The 18998-nt window shown below is 50.3% G+C and overlaps 1 protein-coding gene across 1 annotated transcript in view; it reads left to right on the forward strand.

The window, feature by feature from the left end:
- Nucleotides 1–1809: 1809 nt before the first annotated feature.
- The window catches only part of HK2 (hexokinase 2), a gene marked incomplete at both ends in the record, with an annotated part of 66788 nt that continues 49599 nt past the window's right edge, over nucleotides 1810–18998 (forward strand). Inside the window, one exon of the mRNA XM_080711125.1 lies at nucleotides 1810–1872. Within this exon, the coding sequence (XP_080567251.1) occupies nucleotides 1810–1872 (63 nt within the window). The remainder of the gene's footprint in view (nucleotides 1873–18998) is intronic.

The following is an 18998-nucleotide window of genomic DNA, read 5'->3' on the forward strand; positions in this document are numbered from 1 at the left end:
CGGTGACTAGGACCAATGCAGTTCAGACCCAGTACTGACCGGAGGGAAGGGAAGGAGTGGCGGGGATGTGTTTTGGCAGGGGGTACACAGCATTTGATTTGGCAGAGAGGCTGCTCATGGATTTATTTTCCTGTTTATTTGAATATGATTGAACCAGGGGCATTCTACCTTTGAGCTACCCCAGACCCCCTTTTTATTTTGAAACAGGGCCTCACTAAGTTGCTGAGATTGTCCTCAAACCTGCAATCCTCCTGTCTCAGCCTCCCAAGTACTGGGATTACAGGTGTGTGTCACCATACCTGGCTCTGTTTGTCTGTATATTCTTTTCTAACAGTGGCCATTCATTTCTTGTGTACTAATAATATCTTAGACATTGCAGGGACCATATATTGAGAGAAAGAGAAACCTCTGAGTTTCTCTCTCCCCCATCCAGGGGATGGGGGAGACTTTATCTTCCCTTTGCTGTGACCTCTCCAACCCCAGCCTTGCGGTTCTCCACCCATCTCGTGTATGCTGAGGCCAGTGTTTCACCGCCAGCCTTTTTACCAATATAAGTAAATTTGGAGTCAGATGGGCCAGGCATTAACTGTGGCTGGAAATGTCTCAGCGTCAGTAAGCCACCCCACCCAATCTGCACACCTATTAGCCTCCCAGTTGAAACGAGGCTCCTTTCTCTCCTTGGACTCCCCTGACACCTAGAAAGGCAGGGTTTGAGAATGGGCGAGAGAAGAGATATCAAAGTCAGACTGACTTGGGTTGCTTTCTCCACCTGCCACTTTGAGCAAATCTCTCAACTCACTGTGCCTCAGTCTCCTCATCTATAAAACCGGATAATGACACCCCCATCCTATCAGTAGTGTGAGGGACAGCTGGGCGGATTTTTGTAATGCCTTGACAGACAGTAAGCAGCGGCTACTTCGCATCAGCGTTGCGCAGACCCATGGTGCCACAGAGGCGTGAACCGGGATGCTTCAGACATGTGGCCAGGGAGCCCCTCCTGTGATCCCCAGATACCAGACCGTGTGTCTCTCTCCGTACAGGGCATGTGCTGGTCCAGTGACTTGTCTTTCCAGTCGCCTCACATCCCCTGGGTCCGCGATCACGCGCCCCCCACCCGCGGACCAGCCTGACATTGCGGTGGCTCATGCGCCTTTGCGTCCCAGCTTCTTGCCACGGAGCACACGTCCCATCCCGGGCTCCGGGCCCGCCCCCAGCCCCGGGCGCGCCACTCCAGCTCGGCGGCTCGGGTGTCTGAGCGGCCGCGCCCGCGGGCTGTGCGCGCTGATTGGCTGAGCCGCGCCAGGGGGCGCACACACCCTCCGGGCGCAGCCAATGGGCGCGCGCGCGTCACCGACCCGGCGGCCCGCGAGCGGACAGCCCCTCAATAAGCCACATTGTTGCACCAAAATTGGAGCGCTGGAGTCCCGGGCCACCGCTCGCTTCGCCGTGTCACCCAGCTAAGAAGGTCCGCGAGCCGGAGCCCGAGAGGTCCGATCGCCCTAGTGGAGTTGGTCTGCGTTTCTTCCCAAGTTGAGCCTTAGTGACCCTGAGGCTGAAGTTAGCGCTCTGACGTTGGGCAACCAGATACGTCGCCAGAAGTGATACTCAGGCGCCTGCCAGCAGCCGAGACTCCGAAGACACATTTCCAGACACACTTCTAGCCAGCGCCGTTAGCCTTGGGCGCCGCCGGGACTCCCCGCTCCCCGCCGGGCAGCCGAGCCCAGCCCAGGTACGAGGCGGAGGGACCCGACTCTCCGCTACGCGCCGCAGCCTCGCTCCTCCGAGTCGACCCCGTCTGGCCGCGGCAGGATGATCGCCTCGCACATGATCGCCTGCCTCTTCACGGAGCTCAACCAGAACCAAGTGCAAAAAGTAAGTGGGCCCGGCCCGGGCGGCTGGCTCGCTTCGGACAAAGTTGCGCGGTCTCCAGGAATCTCCTGGATCCGGCGGGCTCTCGCTGTCTTCTCACTCAGGGCTGGGGACTCGGGGGGAAAAAAAAAATCTGGGGAGCTAAGAAACTCCTGGGCGCGAGAAGCCACGTCTGCTGGGCACCCGCAGGCCGGTGCGCGCGTGCGAGGCGCCGGGCCCCCCCTCCCCGAGCCCCTGCGCGCTCCCGCTCCCCCACTACCCTTTTTTCCTCGTTTCTGGAGGGGCGGGTAACCCGGCACGTAGTCCGGGACCGCTGGGCCACGTGGGAGGAGCCCACCTTCTGCAGCCCGAGTTCCGGCGAGAGCACGTGGGGCGAATTGTAGCTGGGGGAGGAGGCTCCGTGGCCGCGTGGAGCCGCCGGGGGCCTCCGGCGCTTACTGACTCCTTCAGGAGGCGCAGGGTTCCCCACGCAGCTGCTCCCCGCCCTGCGGAGGTGTAGCAGAGGAAAAGCCGGCCCGGGAAGGAGCGGGAAAGGGCGCCGAGGAACCACCCGCCGCGCCCCCTCCCCGGAACTGAGGTGCCCGGAACTGAGGCTCGGCGAGGGGGCGCACTCCCGCGCAGATCTGCTGGGGCCGCCGGCCCGCCTCCGAGTGGGGGGGGGGCGGCCGCCTCCGAGTAGGGGGCGGACTTTGGGTGTTGCTTTTTGATTTGCCCTTAAAAGTTGCAAGAAACTCGCTGCTGGGTTTCTTGAGATTTCTGCCATTCCGAAAATGAACTTTGGCCTGCGCCTGGCCTAGATGCGTCGGTGCCCACCTCGCTCCGCGCAGTCCCTGGAAAGCGAGGTGCGGTCGCGGCTGGCCCGGTCATTTACATAAGAAAGAGCCCCCGGCGCTGCCGCGAGCCTCCCTCTCCCAGCCTCGGGGTGTGGAGGTGGGGGTGGGTCGGGGCCAGCCTGGGAGCGCTCTCACTCCGGGGAGAATTGAGTTTCTGGAATACCCGGGATTAAAGGCTTGGCTATTGGCCTGAGGCCTTGGCTAGGTTTTGGGAGAGGGGATGGTCAAGAGAGGGACGGTGGAAGGGTTGTTTTAGATCTGTGAGGCAAAGGCTGAGCGTTGCTCAATTGCATACTTGAAGTTTCAGTGAAGTGGGGAACACACTTTAGACAAAATCCCTTGCCATCTTTCATCGGGGCGACCTGCCCACATCCCCATTCCGGCCGTCCTGAGGGCATAGGAGAAGATGACAGGTTATAATCTTGATGTTCTCAGAGCCAGGGCCAGTGAACCTCGGACAGGTGGGGGGAGCAGAGGCATTGGTTTAGTTGGGTTTTACTCGGCTGGAAAATCGCTGTTACTCTCTGGCCCCTCCTCGGCCTTACTTCAGTTTATTTAAAAACGTGTCTTTGAGCTGGCAGGAACTCCGTGTGGTAACTCCTGTAGGCTTCCTTGCCCAAGATGGAGGGAGTTAACTCTGGGGAGAAGACTCTCACCTCTTGGCAGGTCCTAAAACACAAAGTGGAGGGTCATTAATCCCAGGAGGTCTCAGTTGGGCACTCCAGGGTATCTGAGTTCTTTTACAAGCTTACTCTGCCCCAGTCTGGAGGAGGCTAGGTCTGGACTCCTGGAATGATGCCACTGATGGGGCCTGGAATCAAGGTCATCTCCTGGGTTGCAGAGTAGAAAGAGCGGTAGCCAGGTGATCTGGAAGTGAGTTCTCTATCTCTTTCTTGTGGTTTACTCCCCATGGGACCTTGAACCGCTTTGAACTTCCTATGTCTCTCTGTAAGACCCAGATGATGCAGCCTTGTCCACTCTATGGGCTTGTGATGATTACACATCACAATGTGAAAACACCTGTCCCGTGGGCTTTTCTACACCTTGCAGCCTGTGGAATATCCCGGAAGACATCTGGGTGTGTTTCCCCTAAGTTACCAACTGGGGCAGAACCGATTGAGTCCTTTAATCACCAGGTGTCAGATTGAGGATTCTGACTCCCCAGCTTGGGTGAGCAGAGCTGCCTTAGGTGAGCAAAGCTATTTCATTTCATTTCATCTACCATTAAGTAAGGAGTGAGAGGAGTATCGGAGAGGATGAGCTGATGGAAGGAAGAATTAGGAGAGAAGAATGAAGTTTTGAGTTGAATTTTAGAGTCTCACAAAGGACTCGATTTGGGCTTTGCTGATCACCTGCTCAGACCTGCCCCACGGGCAGCACTTGTCTCCAGTGGACAAGCCCACAATTCTGTGGGATTAGGATGAGAGTAAGAGTTATTTGCTCACTTTTGCTGATTTAAACCTTAGCACTCAAGAATAAACACAAAGCATCTAGTGTGTGCCTGGTATCATTCTAAACTCTTTGTGTGTGTGTGTGTGTGTGTGTGTGTGTGTGTGTGTGTGTGTGTGTGGTACTGGAGATAGAACCCAAGGGCATTCTATCTCCAAACTATACCCCCCCCAGCCCTATTTTTTTTTTTTTTTTTTTTTTTTTTTTTTTTTTTTGCGGTACTGAGGATGGAACCCAGGGGGATTCTATCTCTGAGTGACACCCCCAGGCCTATTTTTTATTCTTTATTTTGAAACAGAGTCTCACTGAGTTGCACAGGGACTTACTAAGTAGCTGAGGCTGTCGGTAAACTATGATCCTCCTGTCTCAGCCTCCCGAATGCTGGGATTATAAGTGTGTGCCATCATGCCTGGCTCCCCGAACCCTATTTATTTTATTTTATTTTATTTTTTTTGCAGTACTGCGGATGGAGCCCAGGGGGATTCTACCTCCGAGTGTGACACCCCCAGCCCTATTTTTTTATTCTTTATTTTGAAACAGGGTCTCACTGAGTTGCAAAGGGCCTAAGGAGTAGCTGAGGCTGTCCTCGAACCGCGATCCTCTGGTCTCAGCCTTCCTAATTCTGGGATTACAACATTCTAAGCTTTTCACGTAGGTTAGGGTAGTAACATGTTATGAACCCAAGAGAAGAGTGCTGATTTTATGAGCATCCCTTTTTTATTGATGGGGAACTGAGGCACAGGGTAACTTGCCCAAGGTCACTATCTTTTGTAAGAGCACCATGTTCTTGACCACTTGCTTGCCTACCTCTGGAGGACATGAGCGGTGGTTTAGCTCACACCTGTGTCCATGCATGGATGCTCAGAGCATCTCCACCCAGTGAGTGCAAAAGTGGAACTAGTTCTCCCATCGGGTTGATCAATGGCGCCAGTACCCACTGGCCGTTTCCTTTGGGAGCCCCGATTCCTTTTTACCTACTTTCCTTTCTGACTGCTACACCTTTGCCAACTGGTCTGTGGGTTACTTCGGAAGCCTCCTGAAGATTTCCCCATTTCTCTTCTTTCTGGAACTGGACTGGATTGTTTCAGAAGCTTCCCACAACTCTTGTTTTGGCTATTGCATGCTCCCTGACCCTTTCTCTCATCGCAGCCCCTTCTTCCCCTCCATCTTTTCATTCCCCAAAGACTTACTTGAGTTGCCATTCCCCTGTCATGCCCTCTCACAGCAGGCCTTTCTGTCTGTGCCCTTTACTGGCCCTGAACACAGTTTGCCTTTTCTCTGTTTAATGCCTTTCAGTACAAATGCTGCCCCCTCTTTCTGCCGTCTCCCCCTCCTGTGTGTCCCTGTTGCTGCCCTTGAAACATTCCTGGCAATTGCTTCATTTCTACCATACCTGAGACACTAAGTTCTTCCCTCATAGCAGGGAGAATCCTGGCCCTCAAATTTTGTCACCATGGTTTCCGGCCATTGATGAGATGGTCAGGAAGAGCAAGAATGAAAAAGGGACCTTCACGGAGAAAGCAGCAGAGTGAGGGCTGGACCCTTAGAGAATAAGGCTGTGGCCACCCAGGCAGGGCCGGAAGCTGACCCTGACTGGGAGAGGGAGGGGCATTTTCTGTCCTCCACAATCTAGCTTTTTATGTCTGGAGAAACAGAAGATTAATTTTACAGAGGTAAATAAATATACACGATACAAGATTTTTGGCTCCTAGGAATTATGATAGACATTGTTTTACTACAGATACACTGGTAACATATTTAATACCAATCCTGGAATACACAGAGCTTACTTAGGCTCCTTGCTGTCTGAGTAAGGGGGCCACCTTCCATTCTGGACTTGAGAGGAGTATCTGAGAAGCAAGATGATTCAGAAGGTCCTAAGTCAAGACTGACAAGGAATTAAATTTTCAAGCCCCTCTGGATGCCGTGTAGGAAACAAACTGAGACAGTTATCTGGAGAGATAAGGCTCTAGGAAGAGATAATTTATGTCCACAGAAGCCTAGAGTGAGTGTCACCATGGATTGGTGAGTTTAGAGACCTCAAGGAAACCCTGATGCATTCTGGACACCTTCCAAGTGCCATTAACCTCCAAAGAAGGGATTAAAGTCATGGAGGGAACCAGCCAGGTGGCACACGTCTGTAATCCCAGTATTTGGCAGGTTGAAACAGGAGGATCGCTGATTCCAAGTCAGTGTGTTATAATTTAGCCAGATCCTGTTTCAGAATCAAATAGGCCTAGGGGTGTAGCTAAGAGGTAAAACACCCCCCTCTCCAGGTTCAATTCCCACTGACCCCCCATATAGACAGAGGTGGTGGGAATAAACTACTGATGAAAACCTTAACAAGATTATTTTTGACAAGGTTGACTGTGGCTGGGTTAACTGTCTTCCGCAGGTACAATGTGTTACTTGTTCTATTTGTAACTTCTTAGTATCCTAAATACTGTCCTGCCTAGGAGGGAATTTATGGTAGAAATACTTTGTAGCTTTTGCTAACCATCCATTAGTTTTGTATTGCCCAAATCCTATTTCAGACAACACTAAGAAGCACTTTTTTTCTTTATCCTTGAATGAATGAATACTCTCTGAGGCTGCTTAGCCAAAGTCAACATTTTTTTTTTTTAATCTCTTTTCAGAGTTGAACTTTTCTAGCACCCCAAGAGTTTGGGGCTAGTTGGCGACTTCTTTTCCAGAGGGAATCAGAGCAACATGAAATGCATGGTTAAGATGTGGCAGCTGAGTAGGAGATCTGATATGCCAAAAAATCTTGGCCCCAGAAAATGAGCTTCCTTTGTTCAGATACTTCCTGTTCAAAAGACCAACTCTTGATAAGAGGTTCCTCATTATCATTGTGGAGTTTTGAAGTCAGCAGGTTTGGTTTGTTTTCTAACTCTGTGTGCTGTCTATCTTTGCCATTTCAAAGCAGTAGGGGTGGGACGTGGCAAGTCACATCCCGGAGTTTATTGGATGCTTCCAGCTGGCACCACGCGTACTCGCATACTTGCGCTGGAGGGGCCACTGCCACTTACTTCTAAAGCTGTTTTCTCAACCTTAGTGCTATTGACATTTGGGGCCAGGAAATTTTGTTTGCAAAGGCCTATCCCAGCCTATCATAAAGAGTAAGAATTTCTACTTTCTGGATTTCTAGGTGTGTGTGTGTGTGTGTGTGTGTGTGTGTGTGTGTGTTACTATTCCTTTAGAACACTATTTTTTTTGGTGTGTGTGTGTGTGTGTGGTACTGGGGCTTGAACCTAGGAGCATTCTACCTCTGAGCTATACCCCCAGCCCTATTTTTTTTTTTATTCTTTATTTTGAAACAGGGTCTCATTAAGTTGCCGAGGGCCTCACAAATTGTTGAGGCTGGCCTTGAACCTATGTTCCTCTTGTTTCAGCCTCCCAAGTGGCCTTGAACCTATGTTCCTCTTGTTTCAGCCTCCCAAGTACTGAGATTTCAAGCCTGTGCTACTATGCCCGGCTAGAGCAGTAAGTTTTAACGAGGAGTAATTCTGCCCCTCAGTGGACTGGTGGGTGAGCATGTCTTACTGGCATTTAGAAAGTAGAGGTGAGAGAGAAGATGATAAATATCCTACAATGCACAGCCCCTCCCCCCAGTGAATATCTGGTCCAAAATATCTATAGGACAGAAGTTGAGAAACTGCTCTAGAAACACATGGTCCACCTCCCTCCTTTCAGTTGCCAAGGGCATTTCACAGCATGACCTTATGGTTACACAGCCAGCTGATAGCCCCAGAGCCCTCCGCTCTTAGCAGTGCCAAGTCACGGTGGGAAATAGACTTTTACAGAAGATGAATTGAAAGTGAGGCCACCAGTCCACAGAAGCCAGCAGATGCCCTTGATTTCTCATGAAAGGGGGCTCCAGGGGGCAGTAGCCAGTAGTAGCCAGTAGCTGCTTCTCTGCTCTCAACCAGAGAAATGTGGGCAGTGCCAGTGTTCCAGGAAGCTGGGTGGGAAGGAAGTCTGCTCCTCTTCTTGGGAGACTCTCCCACTGGCTGGCTGTGTTGGTGTTTCTGTGGAGGCTGGGCATCCTGCCGGCTTCTAGACAAGGCAGGCGTGTGAGCTGGTGAACTGTGAGCTCAGGAGCTCCTGTAGCTGGGGTGGGGGACAGAGGAGAGGGGCCAGGGACCTCCACCAAGGGCCAGGGGCAGCCCAGCAGTTCCTGAGACGGGTTGCATGGTGAGATTCAGAGTCGGGCCCCCAGGGATTGAATCTTGGCTGGCCACGTAACAAGTGGTGTGAACTTGGGCCAGTTATGAAACTTTTTTTTTTTTTTTGTGGTACTGGGATGGAACCCAGGAGCTTTCTACCTCTGAGCTACACCCCCAGCCCTATTTTTGATTCTTTATTTTGAAACAGGGTCTCACTGGGTAGTAGCTGAGGCTTAGCCTCACTGAGTAGTAGCTGAGGCTGTCCGAGAACTGAGATCCTCCTGTCTCAGCCTCCCAAATGCCGGATTATAAGAGTGCACCACCACGCCCAGCTCAGTTGTGAAACTTCTCTAGGCCTTGGTTTCTTCCTCTTACAGAAGGGAGAAATTGTTGAGTAATACCTTAAGAGGGTAATTTTAAGGATTAAAGAGAATGAGAGCCGGGCGTGGTGGCGCACGCTTGTAATCCCCGCGCTTGGGAGGCGGAGACAGGAGGATCGGGCAGGTTCGAAGCCAGCCGCGCTGGCGTAAGAGACCCTGTTTCAAAAATATAAAATAGGTCTGGGAGTGTAGCCCGGAGGTAGAAGGGCTTCCAGGAACCCCAGTACCACCAAAAAAAAAAAAAAAAAAAAAAAGAGAGTTATACAGTAATCTCTTAGAATGGTTTTCAGTTACAGCCAATGCTTTTATATATTGCTTTCACTTCTGTAGAGGGAGAAAGACACGCTCTTAAGAGACCCCGCTGCCCCACCCATCTGTACAGGAGCAGAAAGAGGCCTTGTTTGGACCGAGGTAATTTCCAAAAGTTTCTTTTGAAGTAGGTAGGTCCAAGCTCATTTGTCCTCTCTATTTAATATTGGGTTAGACCAGAAGACAGAGGACAGAGGGAGAGAAGTTCGTGAACCATGGAAAGAAGGAACATCTTAACCTCCCCTTTTCAACTTTTTAATCTTTTTAAATTTTATTTATTTATATATTTTTGTGTGTATATGTGAGGGGACTGGGGGTTGAACCCAGGGGCATTCTACCTCTGAGCTATACCCTCAGCCCTTATTATTTTCTGTTCTTTTTTTAGGACTGGGGATTGAACCCAGAGGCATTTACCAATGAGCTACACTCCCAGCTCCATATTATTTCTTATTTGGAAACAAGGTCTCACTAGGTTGATAAGAGTCTCACTTAGGCTGTCCTTGAATCTGCAATCTTCCTGTCTCAGCCTCCCAAGTACCGGGATTACAGGTGTGCACCACCATACCCGGCCTTATTTTTTTGTTCTGAAACAAAGTCTCACTAGGTTGCTGAGAGCCTGGCTGAATTGCTGAGGCTGGGCTGGAGCCTCGATCTTCCTGTCTCAGCCTCTCAAGTACTGGAATTTACAGGTATATGTACCACTATGCCTGGCTCCCTTTAATTTCTCTAACCTTCCCTTCCCTGAGCACAGGAGACCCATCCTGACAAGCTGGTTTTCTGGGGGAAATGGTGCCCTCATTCGGGGTTCTCTGGGATGCCCATTGGCACATCCCCGCTTGAAGCAGCTGACTAGTGCTGCCTTGGGAGAGAGGCATAGGGGCCCCAAGTGGTCAGGGCATCAGTCCCAACTCCCTTTCACGGGGGGAATCCGTCCCCAGTAACTTCCCCAGAAGGTAGAGCTGTGCTGAGGCCGCTCCCTCAGGAGGTTGTCTGTGCCAGAGTTTGTCAGCTGGAGCCTTGCACACTCCTGCTCCCTCCTGCCCTCAGGCTTCCTACTGCAGAAACTGTTTGCTGTGTCCTGGGCTGAAGTGGCACAGCCAGGCCGCCATGGGAGGCTTGGCTCCCCAGGACTCCTAGACACCCCTAAAGGGAACTGGTCCTCGAGGCAGCACCTGCTCCCACGTTCTTTTAGTTCATGTGGTGGAGGTTTTCTGACCACCCTGGGCCTCAGCAGAGCTCCTCCTATTCAGATCCTGGGCTACTAAGTCTCTTCCCGCCTGGTAACACCGGGGTGCCCCCCTCCTCCTCTGTTTTTGACAAAGCCCAAGGAATTCTCCAGGTAGAACTGGTACTCACCAGCCCTTGAATAGCAGGGATGCTTTGTCTTATCACAGTCTGGAGTCAGGAATTTGGTCCTGTTCTGTCCCCTCTTTTATAGGAGGTCACAGTTTTTGTGCTGGTTTTTTGTGGATCTCTAAGCCTTACCTGGACCTCCTTCCCTGGAGGAAACTTGGTCAAGCTTTTTTTCAAAGCTCACCATGAGAGTGTATCAGGCTCTGAGAACATGGCTCTGGGACACTTGGGGCCCCTCATCCCCCTTCCCCCATCGTGCCTACTGGGGAGGGCTGGAGCTGCTCCTTAAAAGGCCTTATCTATCTATCTACCTCCCTTCCTCCTCCCTCCCTCCCTCCTTTCTCCCTCCCTTCCTTTCCTTCCTCCCTCCCCCCTCCCTTCTTTTCCTTCATCCCTCCCTCCCTCCTCCCCTCCTTCCTTCCTCCTTCTCTCCCTCTCTCCCTCCCTCCCTCCTTCCTCCCTCCCTCTTTCCCTCTCTCCCTCCCTCCCTCCTTCCCTCCTTCCCTCCTTCCTTCCTTCCTTCCTTCTCTCCTTCCCTCCTATTCTTTTTTTTTTTTTTTTTTGTAGTACTGAGGATGGTGCTGGGGATGGAACCCAGGGGCGCTCTACATCCTAGCCACACCCCCAGCCCTATTTTTTTATTCTTTAATTTGAAACAGTGTCTCACTGAATTGCACAGGGCCTCACTAAGTAGCTGAGGCTGGCTGCGAACCCAGATCCTCCTGTCTCAGCCTCCTGAATGCTGGGCTTACAAGCGTGTGCCACCACGCCTGGCTTCTTCCTATTTATTCTTCAGATTGAACCCAGAGGGATTCTATCTCTGAGCTACACCCCTTTTATTTTTTTTGCTTTTTTTAAAACAGGGTCTTGTTAAAGTTGCCGAGAGTCTTGCTACGTTGCTGAGACTGTAACAGGAGGATCCCAGGTCTGAGGCTAGCCTCAGCAATGTAGCAAGGCCTTGTGATCTGATCATCCTATCTTAGCCCCTTAGTACTGGATTACAGGCATACATTAGGACACCAGTTTTTCTCTCTTTCTTTCTTTTTTTGGTACTGGAGATTGAACTCAAGGCATTCTACCCCTGATTTATACCCCTATCTCTATTTTATTTTATTTAAAATTTTTTTTATTGGTGCATTATATTCATACATCATATTGGGGTAAAAAACTTGTGTGTACAGACAGGTACACATCACTGAATTAACCCCTACCCAATTCCCACCCCATTCCCTCTCCATCCCTCCTTCCCTTGCTCGGCTCGATAAGTTTAAGTACATTGTGTGTTCTATTTTATTTTGAGACAGGGTTTCACTAAGTTGCTGGAGGCCTTGCTAAATTGCTGAGGTTGGTCTCAAACCTGGGATCCCCCAGATTCAGCCTCTCCCAAGTACTGGGGCTGGTTACAGGCGTGGGCCACCATGTCTGGCTCCCAACCTCTTTCTTTCGGCATCTCTAATGCCATTTCATAAAGAAAGGAATGAAGTCCAATAAACTCCCCCAGAGTTCTAAACTAGAGCCAAAGGAGAACATTTGAGGCTGCTTCTTCTTTCTCTTTTATTTTCTAACACTGGGGATTGAACCTAGGGCCTCTCCTATGCTAGGCAAGTGCTCTACCACTGAGCTACATCTCCAACTCTTTTAATATTATTTACTTACTTTTTTTTTGTGTGTGTGGCACTGGAGTCAAACCTAGGGGCGTTTTACCACTGAGTTGCATCCCAGCCTTTTTTATTTTTTATTTTGAGGCAGGCTCTTAATAGGCTGCCCAGACTAGCCTCAAACTTGCAATCCTCCTGCCTCAGTCTCCTGAGTTGCTGGGATCATAGCCTGTGCACCGGGCAGAGCTCCTCCTTTCGCATTTGAGGCGCTTCCTCCTCCTCCTTCCTCCCAAATATTCCCATCTGGATTCTGTCCATGAAGCCTTCCAATCATATCCCATCCGTTCCTCCCCCACAGAGCACTTGCAATGAACACGTGCAGTACTTACGAAGAGCTGGCTTCTGCCGACATACTGCACAGGCCTAGCTCGTGCCACCCTCAAGCTGCCCTCCGTGCTGGGCACTTTTACTGCCTGTGAAGACACCAGGCACAGAACGGGCTGGTACTTTGCCCAAGGGCAAGCTAGAACTCAAAACCGGGCAGTCCGACTCCAGAGCCCACGCACTTGACCCCCTGCACGGGGCTGCTTGCGACAGCTGGAGATGGTCAGTGGAGTTTCAGTTACAGGGTTATAGGTTGGGTGTCAGCCGGGAAGGTGCCTTTGGGAGCATGTAGTCCAAACTCGTTTTATAGTTATATGAACCAGTCCCCATTGAGAGTACCAGCTCACGCTCTTATAGGATAAACCCCAGATCTAGAACCCCAGTTCCTCCCTGGTTTCTTTTAAACACCATCCGTGTAAAGTGAACGCTCATCTTTTGGGTGCGGGTTCCTCAAGAATAAAGTTGGATTTTTACTTCCAAGCTACAACCCCAGCCCTATTTTTTATTAACAGGGTCTCACTGAGTTGCAAAGGACCTCATTGAGTAGCTGAGGCTGTCCATGAACCATGATCCTCCGGTCTCAGCCTCCCAAATGCTGGGATTGCAAGTGTGCGCCACCGCGCTCAGCTTCAAAGTCGGAATTCGCTTTGTGGACTGTCCCAGTGGGCAGGTCGTAATTTCCTGTCTAATAAGGGCCACTCTTGAGAGTAAAAGAGCCAGGCCTCTACCACAGGTGTAAATGAAGTTGTCTGGGACGTGTAGGTGCCTCGCCAGTGGTGGGTGTGATCTTGGGGTGAGTGGGACAGAGTAGGAGGTTGGGATGGACCCGAGCCTAGTGACAGACCTGGAGGGATCTAGTCCAGCAAGGGACAGTCAGCAGGAGGCCAAAGTGGGGCGTGCAGGTGCAGGGTAGGGCGAGAGGCTTAGTGGCACGGGCAGTCCAGGGGTAAGTGGAGCCCGACGCAAGGGGATCTGGTGTGCCAGGCAGGGCATGAAGGTGGGTGGAGGTAATGATGTCAAGGTCCCGTGCAGCAAGGTTGCACGGCTGAGGAGCCAGGTCGGCACAGAGCACCTGTCGGTCTGGAGTAGCCAGCCCTTCCGCTACTTGGCCCTCCGACGACTCTTCTTGGCATTCCTGTGCCCCCTGTAGAAAACCATAATAGACTTCTTGAGCACCCCCTGTACCTTTTGGATTGAAAGGGCCGCTGGCATCACAGATGAAGTAGGTGTATCTGGTGCCTTTAGTCCTCCGGGTTCAGGGAGGGTGAGAGAAACGAGGTGTCAAGAGCGCTTTGGCATCGCTGGCTGGAGAGGGGACATTTGGACCAAGGGGCACGTGGGAGTCTGTTAGGGCAGAGGAGGACATTCTAGGCAAGGGAGTCGATGCAGGCTCGTGTTCCTAACCTTTGCAAGACTAACACCCTGAGAAGTGATGGGCCGTGTGTGATTCAAGTGAGTCCAAGTCCATATTTTATGACAGTCAAAGAAACCACCTATTGTCCGTCCTCACCTTCAGTTTGTAATTCCTTGTTGGTATATAGTTGCCTCTTGCCATGATCCGAGTCCCTTGCCAGCAGAGGCTGGCATCTCCTTAGCCTGGTGTCCTCGGTACCTGGTCCTGGCACGCTCGGTTTGGTGCTAATCTGAGTGAATGGACTGAGCCAGGGTCATGTACATCTGGGACATAATATTCCTTTGCGCGGCTGCCCCACAGCCGGAACAGAACGTCTGAGGACAAGCGGGCCCTGGCTGGGCGTCCCGAGGGCTCATCCCTTGGACCCCTGACAGGTGCTGCGGTCTCTCTGGCTGTAAGTCGGTGCAGCTCGGAGTGAGAACTGGAAGAACAGGAAACCCTGTGACTCACGGAGCCACCGGATCCTGGAGGAGTGGCTGTAGGCCTCCCCTGTAGCTCACCCTGGGCCCGATAGGAGTCAGTACGGGTTGTGTCGCAGCTGGAATCTCCCCGAGGTGCCACTGTCCCAGCCTGGGGCCTCCTCGTCCCACCTGCAGAATTTGTTGCAGCTGCTCTGTTATTTTTGCTGGGAGGACAGGGGACTTAAAGGACCCGTGTTCTACTGCTGTGTGGCTTCCTCCCCAACCCATCCCTTTCCCCCTTTTATCGGAAACATCTGGTCTTGTCTTGGCAACTTTACAGGATAAACTTGCTGCTCTTTGCCCAGCCCCGGCTCTCCAGGAGGAGTCTGTGAGAGCATTATTATTAATGAGGTCATTGATAGCAGTGGCCGGCTGTCCTGGAATGGGCACACCTGCGCCCCAGGTTGGGGCCCTTGGCTCGCCACCGGATATTGTGGGTTCTGCCAGGAACTGGGCTCGTGGCTTGGAGAAGCGTTTCCAAGCCTTGGTTTCCTTGTCAAAGATTCGCGGTAAAACACTGCCAAGAGAATAATGCAAAAAGTATGAAATTCTTTCCAAACTAAGTTGTAAGCATGTGTCAGCACAGAGTCACCGGAAGGCTGTGTGGGGCTGGATTAAGCTGTTACTTTCTCTCATCTCCCTCGGTGTTTTGACCAGGTGTAGTAGGTAGACCAGGACCAAGTCAGTGCCATCTGCCTTTTTTTTCTTTCTATACTTAAAAAATTGTAGTCTAAGCTGGGAGTGATGGCGCATGCTTGTAATCCCAGTATCTGGGAGGCTGAGGCAGGAGGGTTGCGTGTTCAAAGCCAGCCTCGATAACGTAGCAAGGCTCTCGGAGACCTAGCGAGACCCTGTTTCCAAATAAAGAAATAGAGTCGGGGAGGGGTTGTGACTAGGAGGTAGAATGCCTCTGGGTTCAATCCCTAGCACACACACACACAAAATAAAATAAAATAAAATAAATTGAAGTCTAATACATGGAGGAAACTGAGCACATGAGCTAAATGCCACGGAGATCCAGTAACAAATTTCCAATGTCACCCCACTTTCTGCTACCAACACCCTCCCCTCCCCTTTCAGCACCACTAAATGTAATCTTATGATTACTAATAGCATCCGTGTGTGTGTGTGTGTGTGTGTGTGTTACTAGGGATTCAACTCAGGGACATTTATCTCCGAGCTATACCCCCAGACCTTTTTATGTTTTCATTCTGAAATAGGGTCTGGGGTCTGTCTAGGTTGCTGAGAGTCTTACTATCCTCCTGTCTGAGCCAAGTACTGGGCTTGTAGGAGTGCCCTACCACGCCTGGCTACGGGTCTGTTTTTGTACTTAGTATGAATAGAGCCACTCTGTGAGCTGTGAGCGTGTCCCCTTTTGTGTCTGCTTCTTTCACTCGACCTGACATTGTGAGATTCATCTGCCTAGTTGCACGTGGTACTTGCACGTGGTGGGCGGTGGTGGGCGGTGCGCTCTCTTGCTGTGTAGTATCACCCGCCCCACCTTGTTCTGACTGTAGATTGTGGTTGATTTAAAGCAGAGGAGGCTAAAGTTATAAGGCCCTCCACTTCTAGAAGGCGTAGCCCTTTCTAAAATTTGAAGAGGCCAGGTTGGAATCCTGGCCTATTAGATAGATGCCTTGCTATGCCTTCAGGGCAAGAACAGGGATGTTAAGAGAGCTGACATTCAATCAGTTGATTTGCTTGGGGTCTAGAAGCTACAACTAGGAGTTGGCTGGCGTTCCTCCAGTGCTACCTGGAGAGTGGTTCCAGATATTCAGAAACGTCTAAAGGCTAGAGAAAGGGAGCCGGCTGTGCCTCACTAGTCCCTGCATCCTGTTTGAGAAGCTCGTAGAGTCTCTTTCTTATTCTGTTTGATCACTTGAATTCATCCTTCTGCCGGGAGGGTGTGTCCTGTAGGAATGACTAGTGAGCATTTGCTCATTCATGTATTATTTATTTTCGGCTTGCTTACTGAAAGGATTTGGCAATTTGGGTCACTTTCAGTAAAAAGGATTTTCTAGAATGAGAGTCATTGAATTGGCAGGGATGATTCTCAAACAGAACAAAACATCAAAACTTTAGACCAAGGAGTTAATTCGAGTGGAGAACAGAGCTCTGAGCTTCCTGATAGTCAAGTCAAAGAGGGCAGTTGTCTCCAAAATTAGTGAGACCCTGTTTCAAAATAATGAATAAAAAATAGGGCTGGGGGTGTAGCTCGGAGGTAGAATGCCCCTAGGTTCCATCCCCAGTACTGGAAAAAAAAAAAAGGCAGTATCCTTGAATCAGTATTCAATTTTTTTTTTTTTTTTGGTGGTACTGGGGGTGGACCCCAGAGGCTTTCTACCTCTGGGCTATACTCCCAGACCTTTTTTATATTTTATTTGGAAACAGGGTCTCACTAAGTTGCTGAAAGCTTCACTAAGTAGCTGAGGCTGGCTTTGAACCCGTGCGATCCTCCTGTCTCAGCCTCCCAAGCGCGGGGATTACAAGCGTGCACCACCACGCCTGGCCAGTATTCAGTATTTTCATCTCATTGGCCCTTAGCTGGGAAAGAGTATGACTGGCAGCCAAACTTTTTTTTTTTTTCCCAGTACTAGGTATTGAGCCCAGAGGCATTCTACCTCCAAGCTACACCTCCCAGCCCTATTTTATTCTTTCCTTTCTTCCTTCCTTCCTTCCTTTCCTCCTCCTCCTCCTCCTCCTCCTCCTCCTCCTCCTCCTCCTCCTCCTCCTTCTCTCGCTCTCACTCTCACTCTCTCTTTCTCTCTCTCATCATTTTGTGTTACTGGGGATTGTGAACCCAGGAGTATTTTATCTGTGGGCTACACTCCCAGCCCTATTTTATTTTTAATTTGGCAACAGGGCCTCAGTAAGTTGTGAAGGGCCTCACTAAATTGCTGAGGTTGTCCACAAACCTGAGACGCTCCTGTCTCAGCCTCCCATTACAGTGTGCATGCGCTACCATGCCCGGCTAGCCAAACTTTTTTTTTCCACCTGATGCTAACACCCCAGGGGGATTGACCAGCCAAGGAAAGGTTAGTGAATAATACAACAGCTTTACTTACGCAGTGTGTAGTCTTTATGGCCCTTGCTTCTAGCGAGCCCTCGATAGACGTGTTAGAGTCAACATTTGGCCATCTACTTGCAACTCCGAGTTTCTTGTTACTTAGATGAGAGAAAGTATGTATGGGTATGTTTGTGCTAGAAACACCTGGAGATTCAATATTTTGTTTTTTCTTTTTGACCTATGGCGGTCTCATTTGCAATTTCTCAGATTCTACATTGTGTCAAGTGATTATGAATAATAAACTGCAAATAAAGAGCCCTTAAAGATAAAATGATAGAATTAAATCCCACTAAAGTGAAGCAGTTCGGTAGAGAGCCAGTGGAATGTAGTGTTTGAATAAGTCTCTGGTACCAGGGATTCATAATCGTTTCCGATCTTGGGCTTGTCCATAACTTCTGAGCTTTGTCTCACTGTGGTCTCCACGTCCACATTTGTCCACTGCGATGGATTCGTTGGCCTTGAAGTTATCTTCTCTGAATGCTGGTTCCACAGGCCACCTAAACCTGTGAGCCCTCCGGAGCTTTCTTGCATTGTACCTGACTTTCTGATCTACCAAGGCCCACCCCTCCATGTATTCCACAGACATTTATTGGTTTATAATTTGACCAATAAATCTTTGCTATCTTGTAAAGTCCTATAGAGCAGAGATCTTGGTTTCCAAGTGTGTGTGTGTGTGTGTGTGTGTGTGTGTGTGTGTGTGTGTGTGAATCCAGGGATATTCTACCTTTGAGCTACACCTCCAGCCCTTTTAATTAATTAATTAATTATTTATTTTTGCGGTACTGAGGATGGAACCCAGGGGCATTCTACCTCCGAGCTACACCCTCAGACCTATTTTTTATTCTTTATTTTGAAACGGTCTCACTGAGTTGCAAAGGGCCTCACTAAGTAGCGGAGGCTGCCTGTGAACCGCGATCCTCCAGTCTCAGCCTCCCAAATGCTGGGATTACAAGCGTGCACTACCACGCCCGGCTCTATTTATTTTCATTTTGAAACAGGGTCTCACCAAGTTGCTCAGGGCCTTGCTCAGCTGCTGAGGCTGGTTCTTGAACCTGTGCTCTTCCTGTCTCAGCCTCCCAAGTACTGAGATTATAGTATTCTACCATATGCCTATAGTATTCTACCATATGCCTAGGTGTAGTACTCCTAGGAGGTACTGGGTATTGAACCCAGGGGCATTCTACCTCCAAGCTACACTCTCAGCCTTTTTAAAAGTTTATTTTGAAACAGTATTGAACTAAGGTCTGAGGGTCTGGCTATATGCAGAGGCTAGCCTTGAAACTGTAATCTTTCTGTTTCAACCTCCCATGTACTGGGATTACAAGTATGCCCCACCATAACCTGGCTGGATTTGTAGTATTTTATATAAACAAACTGTTGAAGTTGGAATACTGCTCTCTGGTAGACATAATTTGATCAGGGCCAATTTCTCACAGAGATCAGATAGGTGGCCTCCAACCATTCCAGTTGGATTTGACCTGTGACATGAGATGGGCCCTTTGGGCCAGCAGGTTTGACTTTCATCTGAGTGGTCCAGAGTCTAGTCTCAACTGTATGCTCCCTGATGGGCCTCAGTTTCTTGGAGACTCCCTCTGTGGTCCTCACCTCCAGCTCTTTCCTTCCGGGGAAAGACCTGTCCAGGGCTGTTGCCTGACTCAACCTGCCAGCTGCACCCTTTGAGGTGGAACCTCTCTAAGAATGACCTTTGGCTTTCT

Source organism: Muscardinus avellanarius, assembly GCF_963383645.1.
Source record: "Muscardinus avellanarius genome assembly, chromosome: 15".
Classification (NCBI taxonomy): domain Eukaryota; kingdom Metazoa; phylum Chordata; class Mammalia; order Rodentia; family Gliridae; genus Muscardinus; species Muscardinus avellanarius.